At 52.6% G+C, this 23,909-nt stretch overlaps 1 protein-coding gene across 23 annotated transcripts in view; it reads right to left on the reverse strand.

The window, feature by feature from the left end:
- The window catches only part of MAPT (microtubule associated protein tau), a 113,140-nt gene that overhangs the window by 7,494 nt on the left and 81,737 nt on the right, over positions 1-23,909 (reverse strand). For 7 of the 23 annotated variants that reach the window (XM_084984161.1, XM_084984153.1, XM_021066818.2 and 4 more), the window contains 5 exons: positions 20,284-20,416; positions 16,265-16,530; positions 6,487-6,579; positions 2,960-3,041; positions 1,281-1,393 (listed from right to left, as the gene is read on the reverse strand). In XM_084984161.1, coding sequence (XP_084840287.1) covers positions 1,281-1,393; positions 2,960-3,041; positions 6,487-6,579; positions 16,265-16,530; positions 20,284-20,416 — 687 coding nt within the window. Of the gene's footprint in view, positions 1-1,280; positions 1,394-2,959; positions 3,042-6,486; positions 6,580-16,264; positions 16,531-18,350; positions 18,405-20,283; positions 20,417-21,445; positions 21,644-23,909 lie in introns of all 23 variants that reach the window. The other 16 variants (XM_084984162.1, XM_084984163.1, XM_084984156.1 and 13 more) reach the window with 5 other exon arrangements.

A 23,909-nucleotide genomic window follows, 5' to 3' on the forward strand; every position in this document is an offset into this window, starting at 1 on the left:
CAAGGCAGGGAGGCCTTGCATGAAAGAGGGTAGAAGTGCGGGAGTGGAAACGGACTGGCCTTTTGCAGAAAACTTTATCCACTTCCCTGAGGCATTCAAGGTCCCTCTCTGTCTTCTCACTTTTGATAGAGACCTGGACACCAGGGCGGGGGCGGGGGGGAGGCGCGCCAAGGATGTGGATACAGGATGGTCAGGGAGACCCTGCTCCCCCGCCTTTCGGGGGCTCTGTTGTGGGTCAGATGGACCTCAAGGTCTCAGTTTGCAACCTCTGCTTTAAGAGCACACCAGCAAGTGCCCCTCCAACACTGTGCTATGAGGCCTTCACTGCTCGTGCGAGGTGGGGTATTCCTGCTCAGAACCGGAGGCGGAGGTCTTGACGGCTGTGGGAACTCCAGCTGCTACCAGGTGTGGTGTGACATGATGGAAAGACGGCCTGGCTACCACTTCTGAGAGGCTGGGCGCCCCTTCCAGCTACCCTGCTGCTCACTGCGGGTTGGGTCTCAGGTCCCAGGCCCATTCTGGGACGTCTCTTCTCCCTCCACCTCTCCTCAGTCAGCAGCTGGGAGGCACCAAAGACTGGAAAGTAAGCCACTTGCAGCGCTTCTGGGCAGGTGTGGGCAGGAAGCCCAGAGGGCCCTTCACTGTATTTACCCAGGAGAGAAAAAGTGCAGCCGCAAGACAGCATCCTGCAGTGGGCCCAGAGGGCCCACCAGTGTTCCCAGCCCTGGAGCAAGACACGGTGCCTCTAGAAACTGTGGTAACGCTGAGGTCCTCAGTCCAGCAGCCGCCCCATGGACACTCCAGAGGCTGTGCTGAAATCTGGATTCCAGCATCACTGTTTTGCTCTACCTGCCTACTGACCCACTTAGAAAACTAGGTTATGTTCCCATGATTTGCTCTGGATGGCAGGGGTGGCTTTGGGGTGGCTACTTCATTTTGGGGACACTTACCAAACACAGGCCCAGGGCAGTGGCTCTCACCTTCGCCTGCACTGGAGAGCCACCTGGGGCTTTAAAAGCTCCAGGTGCTCAGACAGCGCCCAAGACCAGTTAGTCAGGCTCTCCAGGGTTGGGCCCGGCAGCAAGGCTGTTCAGGCTCCCAGGGGACGGCAGCAGGCAGCCCAGGTGGAGCCCCACAGGCCCGTGGTTGCCAAGAATCCACGTCGGGCCCAGCAATCTGGGAGCCCCGGCTCCCCCGCTCTGGGAAACTGGACCAGACTTGTCCCCACGACTCTATTATGGCCGAATCCAAGCACAGCCTCCTCCCCGCCTGCCCTTTACCTTCTTATTCCCTCCGCCAGGGACGTGGGTGATGTTATCCAGGGACCCGATCTTCGACTGGACTCTATCCTTGAAGTCCAGCTTCTCAGATTTTACTTCCACCTGGCCACCTCCTAGAACACAACACACACGGGCCCCAAGGCTGGAGTGAGGGCTAAGCAAGTGATTCCGCGGAGATGCCAGCCTTTAGGGAGAGAGGACTCGCCTTTATTTAGAGCATAGTGTGGGAGCAGGTAGGTCCTTCCAAGGGGCTTGAAAAGTTTGCTTCATCTCTCTAATCAGGGAGGACATCGAATATTTACTCAGCAAACTTCCTCTTTAGATAACACAAAGATAAACGACAACTCAGTTCATGAGAAATTATTCTAAGTTCTAAACTGGTTGACTTCCAAAGAGTCAAGTCTTTCTTAGGCCAACACCCTGCAAGCTACAAGAAGACCTCAGAATTAAACTCAATGGCAAAGTGTACCCTTAATGAGGAAGGACCCTGACCCTTTGGCGCTCCTCAGACACCCCATACAAGGCCCAAGGATGGGCAGCATGGCCTGAGGAATACACTCCTTTCTTGGGAAGGATAAAGCTGCTCAGGAAAGCTGCTCCACAGTGTGGCAGGATGGTGGCCCCAGAAGAAGGGACAGCTTTCTCTGGGGAAGACTAAAGGGAGACAGAAAGTAATGGACACATTCTCAACTATGTTTTTCTTCCCCCCTTTTAGAGCCGCACCTGCAGCATATGGAAGTTCCCAGGCTACAGGTCAAATCAGAGCTGCAGCTGTTGGCCTACGCCACAGCCAAGCCAGATCCGAGCTGTGTCTGCAATTTACACTGCAGCTTGCAGCAATGCCAGATCCTTAACCCACTGAGCAAGGCTAGGGGTCAAACCTGCATACTGAAGGACACTATGTTGGGTTCTTAACCTGCTGAGCCACAATGGCAACTCCTAGACTATGCTTCTGATGGCCCTCTCTAACTGCAGTAATGGGTCATGTAAAGATCTCGGCCCTGAAGAGGGCCTAAGGCTGTAGACCCTACTCTGCGCTCCCAGGCAGAAGTTAGAATCTAGATCCCTTCTCTCCCAGATGGTAGCCAGCAACCACCTGTAGCCACCGAAATTTTAATAAAATTCGTTCAGTTCAACTGCACCAGCCACAATGCAAATGCTCAGCAGCCACATGTGGCTAGTGGCCACCAAACACAACAGCACAGCTGGGACGTTTCCTTTGTTGCAGAAAGAGCCGTGGAAAGCACTGATTTCTATACCGGGCGGGGTAAACACGGGGAGTTCCAGTAGTAGCATTTTCTGTTGAAACAAAATCACGAGGGCACCGGCAAGGACCCCAGGGTCCCGTGTTGGAGCTGGTGCAGTTGGTGAAGTGACCCTCACATCGACTGCGGACCAAATCGGGACCCAGCCAGCCAGGCCTTGGGGACCAGGTCAGGCCCTTCCCCGAGGCCCCTTGTGCAGCCCGTGTGGAGAACCGTGGGTAAGGGTTTAGACCAGCATCTGCCACACCGCCCTCCTCACCTTGCCTCAGGCAGCCCGGTACACAGCGACTTCTCCCAGGCCAGGGCCAGTCCCGCCGCAACCCTTCCCAGCCACTTCCGGAGCAGGCCCCGCCCCTTCCGGAGCAGGCCCCGCCCCGTCCTGCCCCACCCCACCCGGCCTTCTACTAGAGCTACCTGGCTTATGGTGGATGTTGCCTAACGAGCCACACTTGGAGGTCACCTTGCTCAGATCCACTGGTTTGTAGACTATTTGCACCTGGAGGTGAGAGAGGCGGAGAGAGAAGATAAAACAGAATTATTTTATTAGGAGTGTAACACAATGAAGAGCACTGTGCAAGCCCAGGTCCTGCTGGGGCAGCGTTTCCTGGCAGCCACGAGAAACACCGCTGTCATCGTGGTGGGGAAATGTGTTGTTGGAATTCTGCCAACCCTGCCCGGGGGGCCAAGTCTCCACAGAATAACTGGCGTGCTTTTCAATCCCATAGAACTGGGACCCTTAGGGAAAAGCGGATTCTTGACCATTGTGCAGGGCCCATGCCATGGATTTAGCTGACGTTTGCATGTAAAAAAATCATTATCTTCCCCGAAATGAAATCGACAGCTCACACTCAGTGGGGACGGAGAGAAAAGGGATCAATATGATCCGTTTGTGCAGCATTTACAAAACCTCACTGGAGAAGCAAAACAGCCATGTCTGTTGGGCCTCTGAGAGCAGAGGGCGATGTGGGGCTGTTGGGGGTCCCTTCTCCCAGGAGAAGCTGCACAAACCCCAGCACTCCCACAGCACAGAAATGGCAGTCAGCGAGCAGGACCCAGAGCGGTTCAGCGAGCCAGCTGCCACCAGGAGAACACAGTGTCCTGGACATTTTGGTTCTTCACCGAAAGGAGCAAACCGACACCAGCAGCACAGCCAAGAGGCAGAGCAGAGAACACAGGTTGAGTGTCTCAGGGAGGTTCAGCAGACCCACGTAGGAGAGGCCTATGGGCTGTGGGCTCAGAGCCAGCCTGAGGGTCCAGCATGTGGCCCAGCCACACAGCCCACCCTCCAGAGGGGAATCATGGCCACCCACTGTTCTCAGGGCCCCCCCACAGGGACCCAGCATCAGTGGATAGGTCTCCCAGAGGACGTCTCTACAGAGCCATGGCTGTGAGGAGTCCCTGGTGGTCACTGAGTGCCACCAGAGCAACCTAGTGTGAGGTCACCTGAGGATACAGGAGGCCAATCACCATGGAGCCAGTTGGCTCCTGCTCCCTGCCCTGGAGTAACCCAGGAGAGAGATGGCCTTGTGCCGGAGAATGGGTTTAACAAGGATACCAGAAAATAAGCAGGGGTTTTTACTTAAGTCTAAACCATCTGGAAGGGTCCCCAATTACATTAGTTAATCAAAATCATGTTGGCACTTGCTGATTACTGATGAGTGTTGATTGAGGCTCACAGGTGGATGTGGTTGGTGCGTGAAGGGAGGTGTGAGGAGCCTGCCCCTGTGGGACAGGATGGGTTAATGAGGGAATCTGAGGACAGGTCTGGGAGCGTGTGTGCTCTGGGGTGGGGTGCTGGAGGAGGTGGGGGGCTATAGGACACCCCCACACACACACACAACTCAGGCATGAGGGCGATGGAAGCAAAGGCTGGTGTGTGCAAGATTTCCTTCTCCCTTCAGCCTGGATGGGGTAACCTGTGAGTGAGAAGGAGGGTGGGGTTGCAGAGAAGAAAAGGAATAGGGGAGGGTGGGAGCCGGGGCAGGGAAAGGCATCGGGGAAGGGCGGTCAGGAGGCCAGGAGAACAAAGAGGGAGGCAGCCAGAAGGCAGGGAGAACCCTGAGAGGAAGGAGCAGGGCCTGACTGCTGGGGAGTCACCTCCGAGTCAGGGAGGGAAGGGGAGGGGAGCAAGCAGAGGTAGAGCCCAGGCCAGGGGTCCACTGCCCCCAAAATGCCTGAGGCTGACATTGTGCAGGGGCCTGTCACCCCCCAGCCACCTTTTACCAAGAGAAGAGCTGTGACAGCTCCTACTGTAAACAAGCAGTGGCCACAGGCCAAGGACAGTGCCCAGTGCCAGGCCAGATATCCAGTGGCTCTCTGCCAGGTCACAGACTAGCTCACAGGTGGCAGAGAATGCAGGAAAGAAAGGAAGGGCCCCCCAGGAAGTCCCTTGATGTTCTGGACACTGCCGTGAGCAGTAGGAATGTACCCCCTCCCCACCAGCTTTCACTTGAATGTGCTGTCTGTGGCCACTGTACCTCGCGGCCCCAGTTCCAGAAGCACAGCCCCCCACCAGCCCACCAGACACACATTAAACCAGAAAACACATGTCTTTCCTCCTATGGTGGGAGCCAGAGACCGAGCATCAAAGCTAAAACCACAATGTCACTTGGAGCCCATGACCCAGTCACAGCCAGCAGGGGCTAGGGGTGGTCCCTACACCTTCTCTTGGCAGAAAACGAGGTGGCAGTGGGACAGGAGAGCAGGGCACATGGGGGAAGACACAGAGAAGACACTGGTGAAGAAGCGTTAGTGAAGCGCCATGCAGCAGCCTCGGGGTGAGTGCCCCCTACTCCCGGGGACCAAGAAGGAGTCAGCGGTAGAACCAGGCCCCAGGTGCTCAGGGCAGGAGGCAGCAGCACATTGCAAGAATAAACCCTCAGGTCTGGATGCAGATGTGCAGGCCCAGGCTGGGCGTTTTCTGGAGAGACTGTTCCCCCCACCCCGGGCTCCCACTGTCACCCAGGCACTGCTGGCCAAGGGTGAGATGCCTGCACTTGGAAACTATCCTCGTTCCCAGGGCTAGACCTCAAGAATCTCCAACCTCCTGCTCCCCAATGTGTTCAAATGTTTGCCTACAGCCGACCAAGAGTGGCTGGGGGAGTAAGGGGGGTTGTGGAGAAGCAGGACAGGGAGCCTCAGGATGCCAAGTCTGCACCCACTGTCGGTGCACTTGGAGGAGAGCAGTGGAACTGACCAGGTGAGAATGAGGATGCCAGCCCCAAGTCCCAGGGGCAACCAGGGGCCCAGGGAGACCCCAGGGGCACCTGGTGGAAGCCAAATTTAGAAGAGCTCAAAGCGGCATTTCCACCCTTGGCTGCTGCAAGTTCCCGCCCCCGTGCACTTTCGTTGGGCTTTTTCAGGTTTGGAGACTTTCCCGTTAGGGTGGGGCACCTGGAGCTGGTTTCAAACTGAGCCGAGGGGCTTAGGAATCAGCTCCTCCCTCACAAGTGCAGAGGACCAACGTGGGCAGAGGCTGGCCTCTGCTTGCTCTGAGGTAGGATGGTAAAGTCCTTTGTTTCATCAGAACAAGCGGCCCAACTGTCCCCAGTGCAGCCACTTGGAGTAAATCTACACAGGTGATGGAGGAGGTGACCCCAGTCTCAGGGCCGCCCCCTCCAGCTCAACCTCAAAGGGCCGTGGGGCTCCCCGTGAGTGGAGGCGATGGGGCTTATGCTGTGAGGACCTAGCTTCCAGGAGCGGCTGGGAGAGAGGACCTCTCACCTTCCCCGTCCTGCCCACGCAGCCCGCGCAGGCAGGCGCCCCTCCCGGAACGGTCGGCACGGGGGTGCGGAGCCTGGGCTACCTTTACCCAGGGACCTGGATAGACCCTGAGCCTGAGAATGGTTTATTCTATGCAATGTCTGGCAGGTGCAAACACTCATGCCACTTCTCAAATCCGGAACCGCAGCGCGGCGCAGGGAAAGTGTGACGGTACTCACACTGCCGCCTCCTGGCACGTGTTTGATATTATCCTTTGAGCCACACTTGGACTGGACGTTGCTAAGATCCAGCTTCTTATTAATTATCTGCACCTTTGATAGCCAGAAAAAAGGATGAGTGACACACCAGGCGCAGACGCATCTGCCGCGCACGAACGCCCTCGCTGGCTGGCTGCAGGCCCGGAGACGAGGGCGGGGCTGAGCCCCACCCCCGGGGGCTGCCGGCGGGAGGGGACGGGACCGCATTCCAGAACTGTGAGCGCTCGGAGGCAGACCCCACCTTAGGGCACTGGGTTTACCAAACGGATCCCGCAAGAGGAATGCCTTACGGAGGCTCCCTCATCGGAGGCCAAAAAATCGGAGGTGCGTGTCCACCAGGTTGGGTGGAGCAAAATGCGCTCAGTTACACTATTGAGTGAATAAAGCCCCACCTGTGGCCTCATTCGTACACCCACCAGACCCATCTGTCAACATTCCCTGAGATCTGAATGTGGCTGTTCTCAGGACTGCCAGGCCCTGAAATCACCAGCAGATAAGTATTTTTAAAATTCCACACCCTACTCCTGACCTCGCATTAAAACCTCAGCCTTTGCGCTGCTGAAAAGCTCCCCTGGTGTCTGGTTCTGATGATTCAGGAGTCAAGAATCACTGACTTCATGGGGAGGACAAACCCAGACTCCCTTCGGTGGGAGGCCTGCGCCCGCCTGGAAGGCACAGTAAGCGCCTGCCCGTGCATCCATCTGCTGAGCTCACCCTCACCCCCACCAGATGCTTTGAGGGACAGGGCCGTGTCCCCAGGTGGTCTTCCTTTAGAAGTTCTGGCCCAAGCAGCACAGACCCCACTGTATTTCTGCGAGCCTCCTCTTTCTCCAGGTACCAGGGAGAAGGTGTGGGGCTATCAATGTTCCAGAGGGTAGTGATTTTTACCCAATTTGTCTAAAAGCTGCGAGATACACAGACAACATGGTGCAGAGAAGGCCAGCTGGAAAATGCTGTTTTGCCTGCTAGAGCAGGGCTACCGTCATCCCAGGTGTTCCCTATTTGGAGCCCCATGTTTGGGAACCGTGGCCCTTAGTTTCTACTAATCACTGGTATAACTAACTGCCAACAGAAATTTCCAATTAAGAACCAGCACTGCCCTCTGAAATTCTGGAAAAGGTACCAAGACCTCGGTTACTGCCAGGTGGGGACCCAGAGTTTCATTAGGACAGCTGTGGCTGGGATGCAGAGCCCTGGCCTGGCTCCTTTAGGGAGAAGGGTCCCAAGGCCTTTCCTTTATTAAATCATTAATTTTTAAGTTACATTGATAGTAATTATTATTTTTAGATGTCCTTAGCTTAGTTAGCAAAATAAAAATACAGTAATCTTCTCCTGGACCCTCAGGGAGGGTTTTTTTTTTCCTTAATTTTACTGATCTGAATTCAAAAACTTGGGAAGCACAGGTCTAACCCACCTCTTGGTTTTCTTGTATCTTCCTTTAAAGTAAAAAGCTATGTATTTTTTTCATTAGAAAAGTAACATCACATTACGATTTTGAAAAATAGAGGTTCGGGAAAAGAAAAGTAAGTTTTCTTGCTACCCAAACACAACCACTACTGCATTTTCTGGTATTCTCTTGAACTCTCATACGTATAAAAATAAAACTACCATCATAGATTTATAAATAATTTATAATTATTGTTGCACCTACTGTTTGATATCTTGCTTTACCAAGTAGCATTAAGCATTTGCCATATTCTATAGTCATCAGAAGCATTAATTTTAAAAAATCATAGTCCATTTTGTGATATCAGTGCTATCAGATATTTGTATTGATTCCACTTAAAATAATACAAACAGCCTCATCATGAACATCTTTCTGCAAGGATTTTTTTCCATATTATGGATTATTTTCATAGCATAGAGTCCCAGAAGTACAATTTTGGGGCCAAAGTTATAAATACTCCAAAACCTCTCAACACAACCCTCCAAATGGGATTCTCAGAGGGTCAAAGTGATTTCTCCCATGAGCACTGTTGAGAAAGTCAGCTTCACCACATCGGTGGCAGCACGTTGTAAATTAAAAGAAACTGTTTTTCTCATTTGTTTGACTAGTATTGGTGGCTTGTTCTGCATTTCTTTGACTATTATTAAAAATTGCTCCTTTGCCCCCCCTTTTACTGGTAGGTGTATTTTTTTCCTAACATAAAGGCTGACATTTTTATATACTCAAATTCTTCCTTTGTAACATCTCTGGCTTTTAAATGTAAAAACCATCCCTGACTTAGAGGCTGGATAAATACCTAACTCCACATCACCCCTTTCACCTGCCATCCCCCACCTTACTGATAAAAAGGCCCAGAGACGTTCAGCTTCTTTCTCAGGTCAATATCTACACAGGAATCTAGATCTGGGTGTTTCTGTGGTCACGGCTACTTATGTAACAGCAAAACTTCACCTGGGCTGTCCTCTAGCCTGTTGTCTCATAAACCAAAGTGAAGAGTGAAGTCTCTCCTGCCAGAAGAAGACAGCAAGGCAGTGCCTCAGCCCAGTCTTGACCTGGGATGAGGAGGTAGGTGCTACAGGTTTCCTCATCCTGCTTTGCAGCGAGTTGCTGTCACTCTCTGCACAATGTCTTTGAAGCAGTTTGTTCCACCCTCAAATTTTAAGGAGTCCCTGCATGAACTCCTGCTTTGGGGATAATTTTCTCTTATTCATAACTTTCCATTGGATAAGTCCCAGAAGCAGACTTGCCTGCTTTCACAAGAGAATTGGAGCAGTTTAGAATTGGAAAAGACACAGAAACACACAAAATAATAAAACAAGAAAATTGAAAAGATAATGGTAAGAGAAGGAAAGACTATCAGGACAATTGTACGACTGATCATCGCATTTAGCTCTGAGCTTCCTGGAAGTCAAGGCAAAAAGGGAAAGATGATAATTACATAACTCCCTTACCTGACAAAGAAAATTTACCAGTTTTTCAAAGAGGTTATCTTTCTTTATATATATATATATATATATATATATATATATATATGTATTTATTTATTTATTTTGTCTTTTTAGGGCCGTACCCAAGGCATATGGAGGTTCCCAGGCTAGGGGTCGAATCGAAGCTGCAGCTGCCGACCTAGGCCTTAGCCACAGCAACACCAGATCTGAGCCATGTCTGCAACCTACACCACAGCTCACAGCAACGCCAGATCCTCAACCCACAGAGCAAGGCCAGGGATGAAACCTGAATCCTCATGGATACTAGTCAAGTTCGTAAACCACTGAGCCATGATGAGAACTCCATTCTGTACTGATTTTTACAAGAAATTCATCAAATGACTCAAGAGACATTAAGCAATAACAAGATCTGCAGCATACACAGAAATGTTTTCTCCATGTGGCTTTTTCTTCTTTTTATGGCCACATCTGCAGCATATGGAAGTGCCCAGGTTAGGGGTCAAATAGGAGTTGCAGCTGTAGGCCTACACTACAGCTGCAACACTGGATCCAAGCTGCATCTGTGACTGATGCCACAGCTTGAGGCAATGCCGGATCCTTAACCCACCCACTGTGGGGCCAGGGATTGAACCCGCATCCTCACAGACACTGTTGGGTTCTTAACCCACTGAGCCACAATGAGAACTCCCATATGTTTTTTCCTCGTTCCAATCCCACAAAAAAAGGCAAAAGCTTTTGCAGGATTTGGCAGGAGACATAAGGATATTTACAAAGCAGACCTGAATTACTGTTAGTGGTCAAATTAAGGCAATACCCTTTACAGAATGGTAGATTTACAAAAAGGAGAAGAAAGGGCAATGGATGGCATTATGAAAATGGAATCCTAAAACTTAATTTCTCAGCTGAGTAAATGTAAAGTATTGAGCCTCAGCTCTGGGCAGACACTGAAAATACCCATCAAGGAAAAAACGTTTTGGAGGCTCCGATTTTTGATCCAGAGGTCTCCTAATCCAGGGACATATTCCTGTGGTCAGGGTTTGATCTGGAGGAGAGGCTGGGGTGGGGTGAGGCTAGGAGTGGATCCACTTTGGTTTAATCCATTTCCCGGACAACCCCAAACGGTTCCAAACTCTCATCAGACCTTGTTCCGGTTCTGTTTGGGCTCAGATTTCTCAAGGTGCTCCAGATGGCCCAGCCCTCCCCCTCAGGAGCTCCCAGGCTGGCCCAGTGTCTTCAGGCCACCGTCACATCCCTGGGGACGCATAGGGTTGGGCCTGGCTTGGCCTCAGTAGGGTCAACAGGCTCAGTGCTGAGGCTTGGGGGCTGGTGGGAACTTAACATGGGTCGGCACCGGACACCATAGCAAGCTATTTCTTCAAGCCCAGGATGGTCAGCCTGAAAACTGACCCAGAAGCTCAAACTATTTACATTGTTCTTTTAAACAGTAGCTGCTGCCAAGCTTCTTTAAAATGATGGGATTTACACCAGATTTTTCAGAAACACAGATGCTGTGTACAGGGAAAGTGCCCAGAGGGTCTTGGAGTTATAGGCCTGTCCCAGAGGAGGATCTGCAGAGCCTGACACTTCAACTCAAGTTCTGCTGAGTCTCTGGCCCTGATCCAGGACAGGCAAACTATTCTAGGTACAGACTCACATTTTTTACTTCACATAAGTGTTCTACACACACACATACACTTTTTGAAATGAGACCTGAAACTTTGTCAGCAAATACAGCGGACTCACATCACAAAATACTTCAGTTCTCGGGAATGAGACGGCCGCCTACAGCGTGCCATTGCCATCTTGTGGCCATCTGGAATATTGCAGCCCAAGGCTTTCCAAGCCCTGCAGCTGTGTCCTGTCTGGGGCCTTCACCTCCCAGCTACCGTGACTTTGGCTCCATCTGCTGGAAGTCCACCAGACCACCCTCCCCCTCCTCCCCACACCATGCTCTGGTCATGACTCTGCATGTCCCTTCTCACCTTGGCAGCCACAGGGAGCCCCCTAGTTCTTACCTGGCAGCCTCGGCCCCAAATGAGCTCCTCTCTCTCACCGTGGAAGGTACCTGGGACCCCTGTGCTCTCCGCTGACCACACAGAGCAGCTGCTGAGGTCGGTGCCGCCTTAATCTCGGCCAGGCCCACACTCGCCCCTCTTACTCAGCTCCGCCTCCATGACTCACTGCAGTGGAGCCTGAGGCTCTGCAGGCGGTGTCACCCACCACCCTCTGCCTTCTCCATCCTATCCCATCCTGTCCTGTCGGGCCAAATGCCCAGGCAGTTCACAGCAGAGCCAGCAGGGACCTCCCTCTACCAGCTGTTAACTCTCAGTTCTCCCGTAAACAAACGCAGCTCCAGCCCAGCCCACGCCCCTCTGCTGCCCCGGCTGGGCCTGTTTTAGCTTTAGTTTGCTTTTGCTCTCAGATAGCTTCAGGGGCAGTTTCCCACTAGTCTCTCTCCGTCTGGGTGGGTCTCCAGAACTCTGTGTTGGGGACTGTCCTCTCAGAGACCCAGTGATGATCCCCTCAAAGGGTCTGTCCTGTTTTCTCTGATTTGTTGGTGCAACTGGCATTGTGAGTGACACTCTAAACACAGGTGATTCTCAGGGTGGTGACTCTGGATGGTGCAGGTGACCTCCTCAGGGTGGATGACCACACAGGTGACCCTCAGTGTGGGGGACCATCGATGGTGCAGGCTGCTCCCTCCTGCGTGTGGCCGACCTCTCCTCCTGCCCCCCCCCTTTTTTTTTTTTTTTTGTCTTTTTGTCTTTTGTTGTTGTTGCTATTTCTTGGGCCGCTCCCACGGCATATGGAGGTTCCCAGGCTAGGGGTTGAATCGGAGCTGTAGCCACCGGCCTACACCAGAGCCACAGCAATGCGGGATCCGAGCCACGTCTGCAACCTACACCACAGCTCACGGCAACGCCGGATCGTTAACCCACTGAACAAGGGCAGGGACCAAACCCACAACCTCATGGTTCCTAGTCAGATTCGTTAACCACTGCGCCACGACGGGAACTCCATCCTGCCCCTTTTTATTAGCTCATGTGTCTCCTTCCCCAGCCTGGGCCTTGGAGGCAGGATCTCTTAGCATAGGGTCTGGCGCTCAGAGGTGCCCCAGAAATGTTGGATGAATGAATAAAGGAAAAAAGGGAGGAACCAGCTTTTGAGGCTATAGTATGTTCTCTTTTCTAATTTATTTCTGCTCTTATCTTTGTTTCTGTATTCTCATTTCTTTTCTTGTATTCCCTTTTTTCCCTCCATGAACATAATTTATATGCTGCAGTCATTTAATTTTTTAAAATGAAATTATTTAAAATCAAGACTTTCTCCTAAGTACAATTTGTGGACATTGCCATATACTTTATGGCATTTGTTACCAAGGCATTTGGAAAAGCTATTTTGATTTCCAAACTGAATGAGCAATGACAAAGCATTTGTGGTCATGTTGGTGATAGGTACACAATGAAGTTCTGGTGTATTACACTGAGCTTAGAGAGTAGAAGCACTTTCGGCTTCTCTACATGAGTATTTTTCTTTATGGACTAAATAGACTATTAACATAATGTCTGAACTCTTAATAATAGATAAACTCTTTGTTTAATTCCTCATATTTGTTAATTTCCCTTTTCAATTACATGGACTTTCTATGTTCTTTTAGCTTTTACTTTAATCTACTGACACCTCCAGTCACAACTGTATTTCTATCAAACTTTTTTTCTGAATAGAAATGTTATTTTTCTTTCTTTTTTCTTTTCTTTTCCTTTCCTTCCTTCCTTCCTTCCTTTCTTCTTCCTTCCTTCCTTCCTTCCTTTCTTCTTTCTTTCTTTCTCCTTCCTTCCTTCCTTCCTTCCTTCCTTCCTTCCTTTCTTTCTTTCTTTCTTTCTTTCTTTCTTTCTTTCTTTCTTTCTTCCTTTCTTTCTTTCTTTCTTTCTTTCTTTCTTTCTTTCTTTCTTTCTTTCTTTCTTTCTTTCTTTCTTTCTTTCTTTTTCTCTTTCTTTGCTTTGTAGGCCCGCACCTGCAGCATATGGAAGTTACCTGGCTAGGGGTTGAATTGGAGCTGCAGCTGCCGGCCTACACCACAGCCACAGCAACATCGGATCTGAGCCAAGTCTGTGACCTACATCACAGCTCTGGGCAATGCCAGATCCTTAACCCACTGCGTGAGGCCAGGGACCAAACTGGCATCCTCATGGATACCAGTCGGGCTCGTTACAGCTGAGCCACAACGGGAATGCCTGTCCTGCCATTTTAAAGGCCTTCTGCATGGATCCCAAGTGCCTTCTTTTTTCCTTTTTTTTTTTTTTTAAATCATTTTCCCTGGAGATTAATGTGTTGATCTTTGTTGTCATGGTTCAGGTTTTCTTTGTTTCACACAATTTTTAAGGTTTTTCCACAGAATTTAAGGGGAAGCTGTTACTCAATCTCTGCCACTTCTCCACTTCTCCTTCCCCAATAAGCGCCAAGAAAAGCCACCTTTCTCTCTTAACCCTTCAGTCTCTGTGGACACTTGTCTGTGTCCAGCATGGTGCAGCTGTAACCTGAGGCCACCCTGCCCCTTCCCCCACTGAGCATTGGGTCACTGTCCTTGTTTCAGCCTTTGGACTCCTGTTCCCTGTGGATGGGGTGGCAGCCTGGGGATGAGGGGCAGGTTTCTCTCTGCTCAGCCCTGGCACTGCTCTGAGAACTGTGCCAAAAGGTGCCCAAACCCTCCAAGCCAACCTCTGATGAACTCAGACCTGACGGGGGTACAGTCTGGGCTGGCGGAGATGGTGGGTGTTTGCTGGGGTGAGACAGTGGCCTCAGGCTGGGAGGTGCTGATGGTGACGATTCCCCGCTGGCCGTGATGCCCCTGCTGGTCACTGCCTCACAGTCCTCTCAGTGATGCAGAACTGGCCGTGTGGGGTTTGGTTTTTCTTTTTTTTTCTTTCTTTTTTTTTTTTTTTTTTTTTTTTTGTCTTTTTAGGGCTACACTTGCAGCATATGGAGGTTCCTAGGCCAGGGGTCTAAGCAGAGCTGTAGCTGCCAGCCGACGCCACAGGCACAGCGACACCAGATCTGAGCCTTATCTGCGACCTACATTGCAGCTCACAGCAACGCTGGATCCTTAACCCACTGAGTGAGGCCAGGTATTGAACCTGTGTCCTCATGGATGCTAGTGAGATTTGTTTCCAATGAGCCACAACAGGAACTCCGAGTTCGGTTTTTCATTTTTCAAAATACTCTGTCGTATGAAAACAGGGTGCCCACAGGACACTCGTACCACTGAGGCTGGGGTTGCGAGTGCCGGTGGGAAACATCCACCACCTTGGAAACCCTCCCCCTGGGGGTCCCTCTGTCCCCGAAGCCTCCCAGAGGGGTCCACTTCAAGCCAGTACCCCAGCCAGCTGCCCCAGAACCCCTTCTAGAAGAAGACAGACATCTGTAAAGAGGAGCATAGCAAACTGTGCAGGAAGGTAAATATGGCCCTGGCCCAGCCCTGTGGCCCTAAGACTAGGTGGCGTTGAGACCCAGAGAGGCAGCCAGGCCTCCCCTGGGCAGGAACCTTCGGGCCCCAAAGATGGAAAAGGCCAGCAGGTGGCCCTGAGGTTCCACGAGGAGAAAAGCTCAGCATTTCAGGTGAGGCACCAACATGGACCAAATGCCACGGACGGACTATGAGACACCCTCCCTCCTAGACACCAGGGCCCCAGCCGAGAGGGAATAATAAGATCTGGAGTGCGGAGGTCCCTGCTGGGGCTCCCGGCTGAAAGGGATACATTGGCTTGGGCTTCTGTAAAGCTTTCCCTGCCCACCAGGAGGCTCCCTGCCCTGAAAACGGCCCAGTCTGGAAGGCCCAACCCAAGAGCAGAGTCTTGGTCCTCTGCTCCCCAAACCCCTCTTCTCCCTTCTCTGTTCCCCTCCCTGGTGCTGGGTGGGAGGGCTGTTACTGTGTCTCCCCAAATTTGCAGGCTGAAATCCCAACTCCCAGGACCTCCAGACAGAACTATAATTTGGAAGAGGGTCTTACAGAGGTCATTAAGTTAAAATGAGCTCATTAGGGTGAGCCCTGCTCCAATATAACTGGAGTCCTTGTAAGAAGGGGAGATTAGGACATAGTGACACCCTGAGAAAGACCATGTGAGGACATGGGGAGAAGGCAGCATCTATGAGCCAGTAAGAGAAGCCTCAGAAGAAACCAACCTTGATTTGACCTTGGGCTTCTGGCCTCCAGAACCATGAGGAATCACACTTCTGCTGCATAAGCCACCCAGCCTGTGGTATTTTGTACACCAACCCTGGGAAACTCATACAATGGTGGACCCCGGTCGAGGCCAACCCCAGCTCCCTCCAGCTCCTGCCTTCGGAAGCTCATTTTCTCCACCTTTAGGAGACCCAAAGATATCCTGAGCGCCCACTTGACCCTGGAAGAATCACCCATTTCCCCAGAACAGGGACCTAAATAAATGTCGAACAAATGCCAGACGTACTCACCTGCAGACTGGTTGTGTCATGTCCAAAACACAAGGCAGCTGGGGAGCCCCTCTGGACACCCCACTTTGAGAACTCCCGGGTTATGGAGCTACAACCCTGTAATCTCTGATGGGGGGGGCAGGGGGGGTCTGGAGTGCGCAAGGTAAGAAACAGTGTTTCCTCTTCCAGGGCAGGGGGCTCTTGGCCTGGTGGTGACGCCAATAAAGAACTGAACACAACCCGACTGCCTTCGCGGAAGAGGTCGGGGAGCGGACTGCGCCATGGGGGCAGCAGCAGAGCCCCTCGCCCGCCTCCCCGCCCGCACGCCCTCTCCTCGCGCCCCAGCCGCTGCTGCTCGCACAGCGGCCTCCCATTGCGCCTCCGCAACACCTACCTTCCCGCCTCCCGGCTGGTGTTTCAGGTTTTCGGTGGAGCCGATCTTGGACCTGACGTTCTTCAGGTCTGGCATGGGCCCGGGGGCAGTCTGCAGGCGGCTCTTGGCTGCAGACGGCGACTTGGGTGGAGTGCGGACCACTGCCACTTTCTTGGGCTCCCGGGTGGGCGGGGTTGGCAAGGATGGCGTGCGGGAGCGGCTGCCCGGGGTGCCTGGGGAGCCGGGGCTGCTGTAGCCACTGCGATCTCCAGACTTCCCAGATTCACCTGGAAAGTTAGAGAAGGACTATCTGTCTCAGGTCCTTTCCCAGACTCAGGGCTGGATCAGCCAGGCGGGAACAAGGTTGGAAGCTCTGTCAAATCACCAGGAGGCGGCCCTTGATCCCATTTCTAGGGAAATGTCTCCTCTGCGCAGCCTTGCTGCTCTGGGACGGAGAAATTCCGCTTCCTGGGAAGCAACAGAGTGGTTGATCCCAGAGGGGGATCAACCCTGCTCCATGGCCCTGGGGTCAGGAGAACCTCCAACTAGCTGTGTGGTTTCAGACAAGTCACTTCCCCTCTCTAAGCTCTGGGAATACAACTTGAAGGTGGAACTAACTGTAATGGTGAGCGAGGCCAGGTGGGGATACATGGTCTTTGCCAGGAATAAGGGTGATGCAGTGACTGGCTGCCCACCACCCTCTGGGCTCTTTAACCACAGAGTGAATTCTAAGCTGTTCAGCAAGTTCAAGTGCCCTTTTCCCTCAGACCCCTGCTGGACCTCCCAAATCCTCTGTGGTACCTGGGCTCCAGGACAGAATGCCTGTTTTGTGTCCCTCTGTCCCTGGCTTTCTAAACAAGCCATGCCGCTTCATGCTGCCTGCCCACCCCAAGGACACCTCCCCGCCCCCACACACCAATGCACGACAAATAGCAATGCACCTTTCCAGACACAACATGGGCACCAACCTTCAAAGAAGGCGCTGGACCCCCTCTCTGCCAGCAGACCCAGCCCCGGGCTCCCTGACAGCACCTCTTTCTCCTCTCCTCATCCCCATCTCCCTTCAATAGCTTGCTCCCCCGTCTGCCTCTTGAATCTGTATTTCCACAACTGTGGCCCAGGCAGCCCTGCATCAGAATCTCTGGAGCTGTCGCACAAGAGTGGGGGCCTGTAAAGATGCAGATTCCCAGGGCCCCATTTAGACCCCAGAGGGTGGGGTCCTCCAACACTGGTGCTTCCCCCCGCCCAGGGATTCCTGAGCAGAGTCTGGGCTGGAGACTCTGCCCAGGACGGTCCAGGTCCCCTCTCGCTCTGAGTTTGGTGGCTGGCTCCCAGCTTTCCACAGTGACGCCCCTGCTCCAGGGACCATCCCTACTGAACAGGGAACTGCCTGGCCCCGAGCTGGAGAAGGACGGCTCTTTGTTGGAAGCAGCGAAAGGCTAAGTTCTTGTCAAAAGGGAGAATGAGCGCACGGTTTTTAGAGTTTGAATCTCCATGTCTTTTGGAAATCCTTCAAGGTGTAAAGCTCTGTGGCAACAGGCCTGGGGAAGCTTTCAGGCTCAGCACCTCCGCCACTGTCACCCAAGCACACAGGCGGCCGGTGGACCCGGCGGTGGCTTCCAATCTGTGCTGCACCACTGAATTGCAGAGCGACCTTGGGTGAAGTCACGCAGCCTCCCTAAGCCTGCCCTCATCTGAAAAGGAGGGCAGCGGACCCCTCAGGCTGGGTTTTACAGACCGGATGTAGGAACGGGGTAGTGCCCAGTGCCATGGTGCATGTGTCATAGATGCCAGTGGGGATGTCACACCTAACCTGGCTAGAACAGTCCAAACCTCCAGCGCCCACAAGCAGCAGGAGACACTCACTCCCCTGCCCCACCCACAGCCCTCGGCTGAAGTGAGTGAGAGCACGCAGGGTTAGAAAGGCCCATCCACACAAACCACACAAAAAGAGGAGCAGGAATTCTCGCTGTTCCAACCTCAGGCTCCATGCGTGAGACCTATGTTTCAGAAGCAGATCCTCCCGGCTCTAAAAAATCTAAGCCAACCAACAGCCACAGGAGCAAAAAGGGGTGAGCCCCCCTGGGCGAAGCAGGCTCAGAATTACCTCTCTCAGTTATTGCCCCTGCAGGGGGTGGTTTTTTCTGCACTTGCTTGGTCACTTAAAAAGAAAAATCCACAGAAGGCCTTGTTATCATCAAGCTTAAACAGGTCTTAATGAGCTCTTCACGCAGCAGGCACCCCACCCTGCTCCGGGGGGTCATCCACAGAGAAGAGGTGCAGTTGGGTTCAGGGACCTGGGGCCCTATCTGGGGTCTGGCAGGAAACAAGGCCAAGGGGCCTACAGGTGAGACCCATCCCCCCAAGAGCAGGTAAGATTTACAGAGAAACATGTTTCTTTTTTTTTTTTTTTTTTTTTAATTTTTTTTTTATTTTATTTATTTATTTTTTTGTCTTTTTGTCTTTTGTTGTTGTTGTTGTTGCTATCTCTTGGGCCGCTTCCGTGGCATATGGAGGTTCTCAGGCTAGGGGTTGAATCGGAGCTGTAGCCACCGGCCTACGCCAGAGCCACAGCAACGCGGGATCCGAACCGCGTCTGCGACCTACACCACAGCTCACGGCAATGCCGGATCGTTAACCCACTGAGCAAGGGCAGGGACCGAACCCGCGACCTCATGGTTCCTAGTCGGATTCGTTAACCACTGCGCCACGACGGGAACTCCCTGGAGAAACATGTTTCTTGTCTCTTGTTAGGACTCCAGTTGTATGAGTGAAAAAGAGCAGGATCAGACTCATATGTAAAATCCAGTCATCCCCCTGTGAGTTACCCCTGTGTCATATGTATTCTATACATGAGGGAAAACACCAGGGGAGAAAACCAACTGATGGGTCTTAATGAGTGGCCGAGCATGCAGGGCCCACTCTACAGCAAACTCACGAAACACCATGGCAAAGACACGCAGCAGACAAGGGCTTCGAGCAGCCACCCCAGGGTCAAGGAGCAGCAGAGGCAGGGTGGCACCAGCTCAGGCCCACACACAGCCCACACAAGACCCGCAGGCCCCTGGGCACTGCCCCAGAGCCAATGCAGGCCAGACACTTCCCGCGTCACGCATGGTCTAAACCCAGTTGGCTGGGACAGTCACCGGGGCAGTGGGACAGGGGCGCTCAGCCTGGATGTCCCCAGTAGAAGCAAAATGGCTCACTTGAAGCCTTGCCTCAAAGACGTGTAGGTTTTATTCACAGCAGCCAGGGGAACAGGCGCAGTGAGACTGCTCAGCAAAGACCCTCAGACAGCCCTAACATCCCAGCAAGTGAGCAGGGGCTGCACCCTGTGTGAGGTCACCCCTAGTGACCTAGGCCTCATCTAGGGGCTGAAACACCTCTCATCTCTCCTGGATAGGGGTTGGAGAAGCTCAGTGAAGGCCTTTTCCCATCAGTTATTAGTCTTGTGGCTGCATTTTCCTCAGGTTCAAAGTGCTCTTAGACTTAGTTACACAAACTTTCAGAGCCTTGATTTCCTCAAGGTAAAAAGTGGGGATTCAGGAGTTCCCACTTTGGCACAACAGGATTGGTAGCATCTCTGCAGCACCAGGATACAGGTTCAATCCCCAGCCCAGCACAGTGGTTTAAAGGATCTGGTGTTGCCACAGCAGTGTGGGTCGCAACTGTGGCTTGGATCTGATCCATGGCCCAGGAACTCCATATGCCATGGGTGGCAAGAAAGAAAGAGAGAAAGAGAGAAAGAGAAAGAAAGAAAGAAAGAAAGAAAGAAAGAAAGAAAGAAAGAAAGAAAGGAAGGAAGGAAGGAAGGAAGGAAGGAAGGAAGGAAGGAAGGAAGGAAGGAAGGAAGGAAGGAAGGAAGGAAGGATTCGATATCTAGCTCCGAAAATCAAAAGAATTAGAAAACAAAAGTTCGGTGCTTAGTAAACCACAGGTGACGTTCAGCGACCAGGGATTAACCATGAGAGCCTCCAGAGGTAGAATCGTCTACAGCCAGCTCTTCCCCTGACTCGGATGCCAGAGAACACCCTTCTTACCAGAGCCCGGCGGGGTCTTCGGGGAGGGCGTGGTTTTTGCTGGAATCCGGGTGGCATTGGCCGGGCCTTTCTGGCCTGGAGGGGCGGCTCCCCGGGGTGTGGCGATCTTGCTTCCAGGTTTACCATCCGCCCCCTGTAAACCGAAGCACGGTAGAGTGGTTTTTACCATTGGGAAAGGTTCCTGCCACCCAGCGTCAGTGCCAGCCCCATTCTACCACCTCGACTCAAAACGAGGCTAAGATGGGGTGACCCTGTGTCAGCCAGATGCAGCAAATGCCCTCTGCAATCACAAGGGTTTGCTGGGCACACAAATCCACACCGGCCACCAGGTGCCCTGACTGCCGTTTCCTCCTGGAGGAACAGTGCACAGGAGTTACCTGCACAGGCTGAGCGAATGTACTGAATAAAAAGTCAGCAGAGGTTACAGTGATGATCAAGTTCATCACCCGCCCAGTGTCGGCGGGCAGATCTGCAGACCCTCCCTGTGTGGGCAGCACCCTCTGACTCCCCTGAGGGATTTATCTGACTGGTGGTGGTTAGTTTCGGAGGCACAACTGAACCTGACTGAGGTTGCTAACCGAGCTTGGTCCTAATCTTCTGTTCTCTTCCAAATGCGCCTTTAAGGGGTCAGTAACCCCTTAGGAGCGCTAAGAGCCCTTGGCTAAGAACACCAGCTTCGATGAGCACATGGGCCGAAGGTGGAGCACAGGTGCACAAGCACGGTCAGCTGACCGGGGGGCAGGTGTGGGGTCTGGTGACCTTGACACATACACAAACTCAAAAAAGAAACTGACATTAACCAAGGACCACAAGATGGTTCAGGAAGGAGTGACCCAGTGGGAGAGGCGTGGCTGCAGAGGGATGCTGTCCAACCCAAAGGAGGGCAGTCAGGAAGCACTCCCATTACCAAAGTCAGGACCCCCAACAGAGCGGTGATTTTTCAAACCAGGGACCCCTCCGGTGCCTCGGGATGCTGCTAAGAGGGGTTGAGGGGTGCCCAGAAGATGGCGCTGTGCCTCCTCGTCCCCTTTCAACCAGAATTTTAACTACACGAACCTTCTAGGTAAGAATGTATCCAAAGAAAGGTCTTTGTGGCTAGGAAAGCATACATTTGAAAACCACAGGAGAGCAGCCTGGTTCTTCCCAAAAGTGGTTTCCTTACCTTGACTTTCATCTCCTTTGCTCCAGAACCGCCAGTTCGGGGTGTGACAGAAGAGACGCGTTTAGGAGAGGAAGATGGCTCTGGGCACACGGCAGGGCTGGAGGGTTTGATCAAAGGGTCTGAGCTACCAGGAGTGGGGCGTTTGGGGCTAAGGCAAGGCCTATTTTTCAGGGTTTTAGCGGAGGAAGGTGTGGATGTCTTAAACATAAACATAAATAAAATCAAAATAAAAGTCAGCACATGGGGAAAAGAACAAACTGAAAAAGGACAGACAGTAACTAAAAACAAATAAGGCAGGCAGTGATTTAAAGCCGTGATCTCCAGACTGTTTGGACCACGTACCCTTATCGGTTCCTCTCATCAGGAAGAACAGAAAGTGACCGTGCATTTGCGTATTTGTTTTTCGTCAGCTGACACACACTCTATGATGCTAACAGATGGTGTACGTTACACAAATGAGAGATGACAGCACTTTAAAAAGAGGTGGAAAGTGGAGAGAGGTCCTAGTGTGTTCTTCCTCCAGCTCCCTAGAGCCACTCAGGCCCCCCACTTGGGAGGCCGCTGGTTGAAAGGTGTCTCGCACCCACAGAGTCGATGGAGACGGCCCAAAGTACATGACGCTCGGGATGTTTTTCTCAAGAAAACACCTCCAATGTGTCATGGATCAGAAGTGCCCCACATTCTGCTTAATTCCAGGTGGGGAGCTCATGCTGGCCCGCTCACTGCTGGCCCCCTTCCACCCCCGAGAGAATTGTCCTTGCTAAAATCAAGACTGTGCCTGCCTCAGGTCTTGGAAGATCCTTCCTGACATTGCTTAGATCACACACACGCACACACACACACACACACACACACACACACACACACACAGGCACACACTCATGCTTTCTGATTAAAGTCTCAAAACTAAGCACTGTCTGGTGAATCTTAATCTGGCCAGTGGACACGATCCACCTGAAGAAATGGTCTGGGGAGGGTGGCAGCCAATGGGACAGGTGTCTGTGAGCCGCACCACCTCACAGAGATGAGCGCACGTGATGGATGGTGGTAGCACCCGTGCTCTGTCCTGAGTACCTCTGGGGTGGGGGGGGTCCTTTTTTTTTTTTTTTTTTTTTGTCTTTTTTTGCTATTTCTTGGGCCGCTCCCGCGGCATATGGAAGTTCCCAGGCTAGGGGTCTAATCGGAGCTGTGGCCACCGGCCTACGCCAGAGCCATAGCAACGCAGGATCTGAGCCACGACTGCAACCTATACCACAGCTCACGGCAATGCCGGATCGTTAACCCACTGAGCAAGGGCAGGGATCGAACCCGCAACCTCATGGTTCCTAGTCGGATTCGTTAACCACTGCGCCACGACGGGAACTCCTCTCTGGGGGGGGGTCTTTGACCAGGACTTGTAGTCCTGGTGGTGGAGAAGGGTCTGGGAGGGGGAGTGCCTGCACCTTCAGGAATAAAACTGAGAGGCCAAGTCCAGAGGTGTTCCAGGGAGAGAGTCAGAGCTACAGAGCAGGGTCCTGATCAGAGACTTCATTGGGCTTCTCTGGTTTGTTTCTTCATCGCCCCTCCCTTCCCGGACTCACTCAGAGGTGGCTGAGGGCCTCTCTGCAGCCAGCCTTGGGGAGGAGGAGGGATGGAGCACAGGTGTGAGGGGAGGGATGCAGACTGAGGCCCTGGGACTGCTGACAAGAAAAGCTCAGCGTGGGTAGGGGCAACCCCTCCTTCCCCAGTTGCAGAAGGTCCCCCAGTGGCAGTGCTCCCTACCCAGCCAAGTGGCCAAGGTTCCTGAGCAATCTGACCCCTTGCTGTGAGGCTATGAGTACCCCCTCCAGGGCAGGGACACCTTACAAGTGGATGAATGAACGGGATGCATAAGGCCAGAATTCTCAGAACTGGGCATCCTGATTGGCAAGCAGCCATTGCTGCCTCCCTGGTCCCTGAAAGACCCTCAGCTGTCCTGCTAGGGTCCTGTGATGGCCGCCCCGGACTTCCTCTATGGGCAGGCCCTTCAGGGAGTGACCCTCAACACACGTGACCAAAGTCTTAGAGCCTCATTCTGCATCTGGGGACTCCATCAGGCCTCCAGGACTGATTAAGACCCAGGCATTTCAGGCAGCATTGATATGGGGCATCTTAGGTGTCATGAAGGAAAACAGGTCTTCCTCCAGGAAGAGATTTTTCTGGAAAAACACTCTCATGCAATTACGGGAGCTTCTTCCAAGATGCACAGTTATTGAGGAGAGTAAGGTGCAGCTGAAAGGGAGCATGAGAAGCACGGCATGGCTTTGGGTTAGTTTTGGTGGAGAGCAGGATGCTTCATTTTCTGTTTCTGTGTGGGGGGGGGGGTTCTGAGGACCAGCTGGCAGGATTTTAGGACAGCATCTGCAGCACCACGGCCCACATTTCCAGCATGTAGGGTGTGTGTCAGGCTTCCTTCCTCCAGCCTGGGTCATCACCCACCTCCGAG

This window comes from Sus scrofa, chromosome 12, assembly GCF_054392235.1.
Source record: "Sus scrofa isolate SSC_HxYL_T2T_F1_AM1 chromosome 12, Sscrofa_HxYL_maternal_Yorkshire_Landrace_v2.0, whole genome shotgun sequence".
Lineage (NCBI taxonomy): Eukaryota > Metazoa > Chordata > Mammalia > Artiodactyla > Suidae > Sus > Sus scrofa.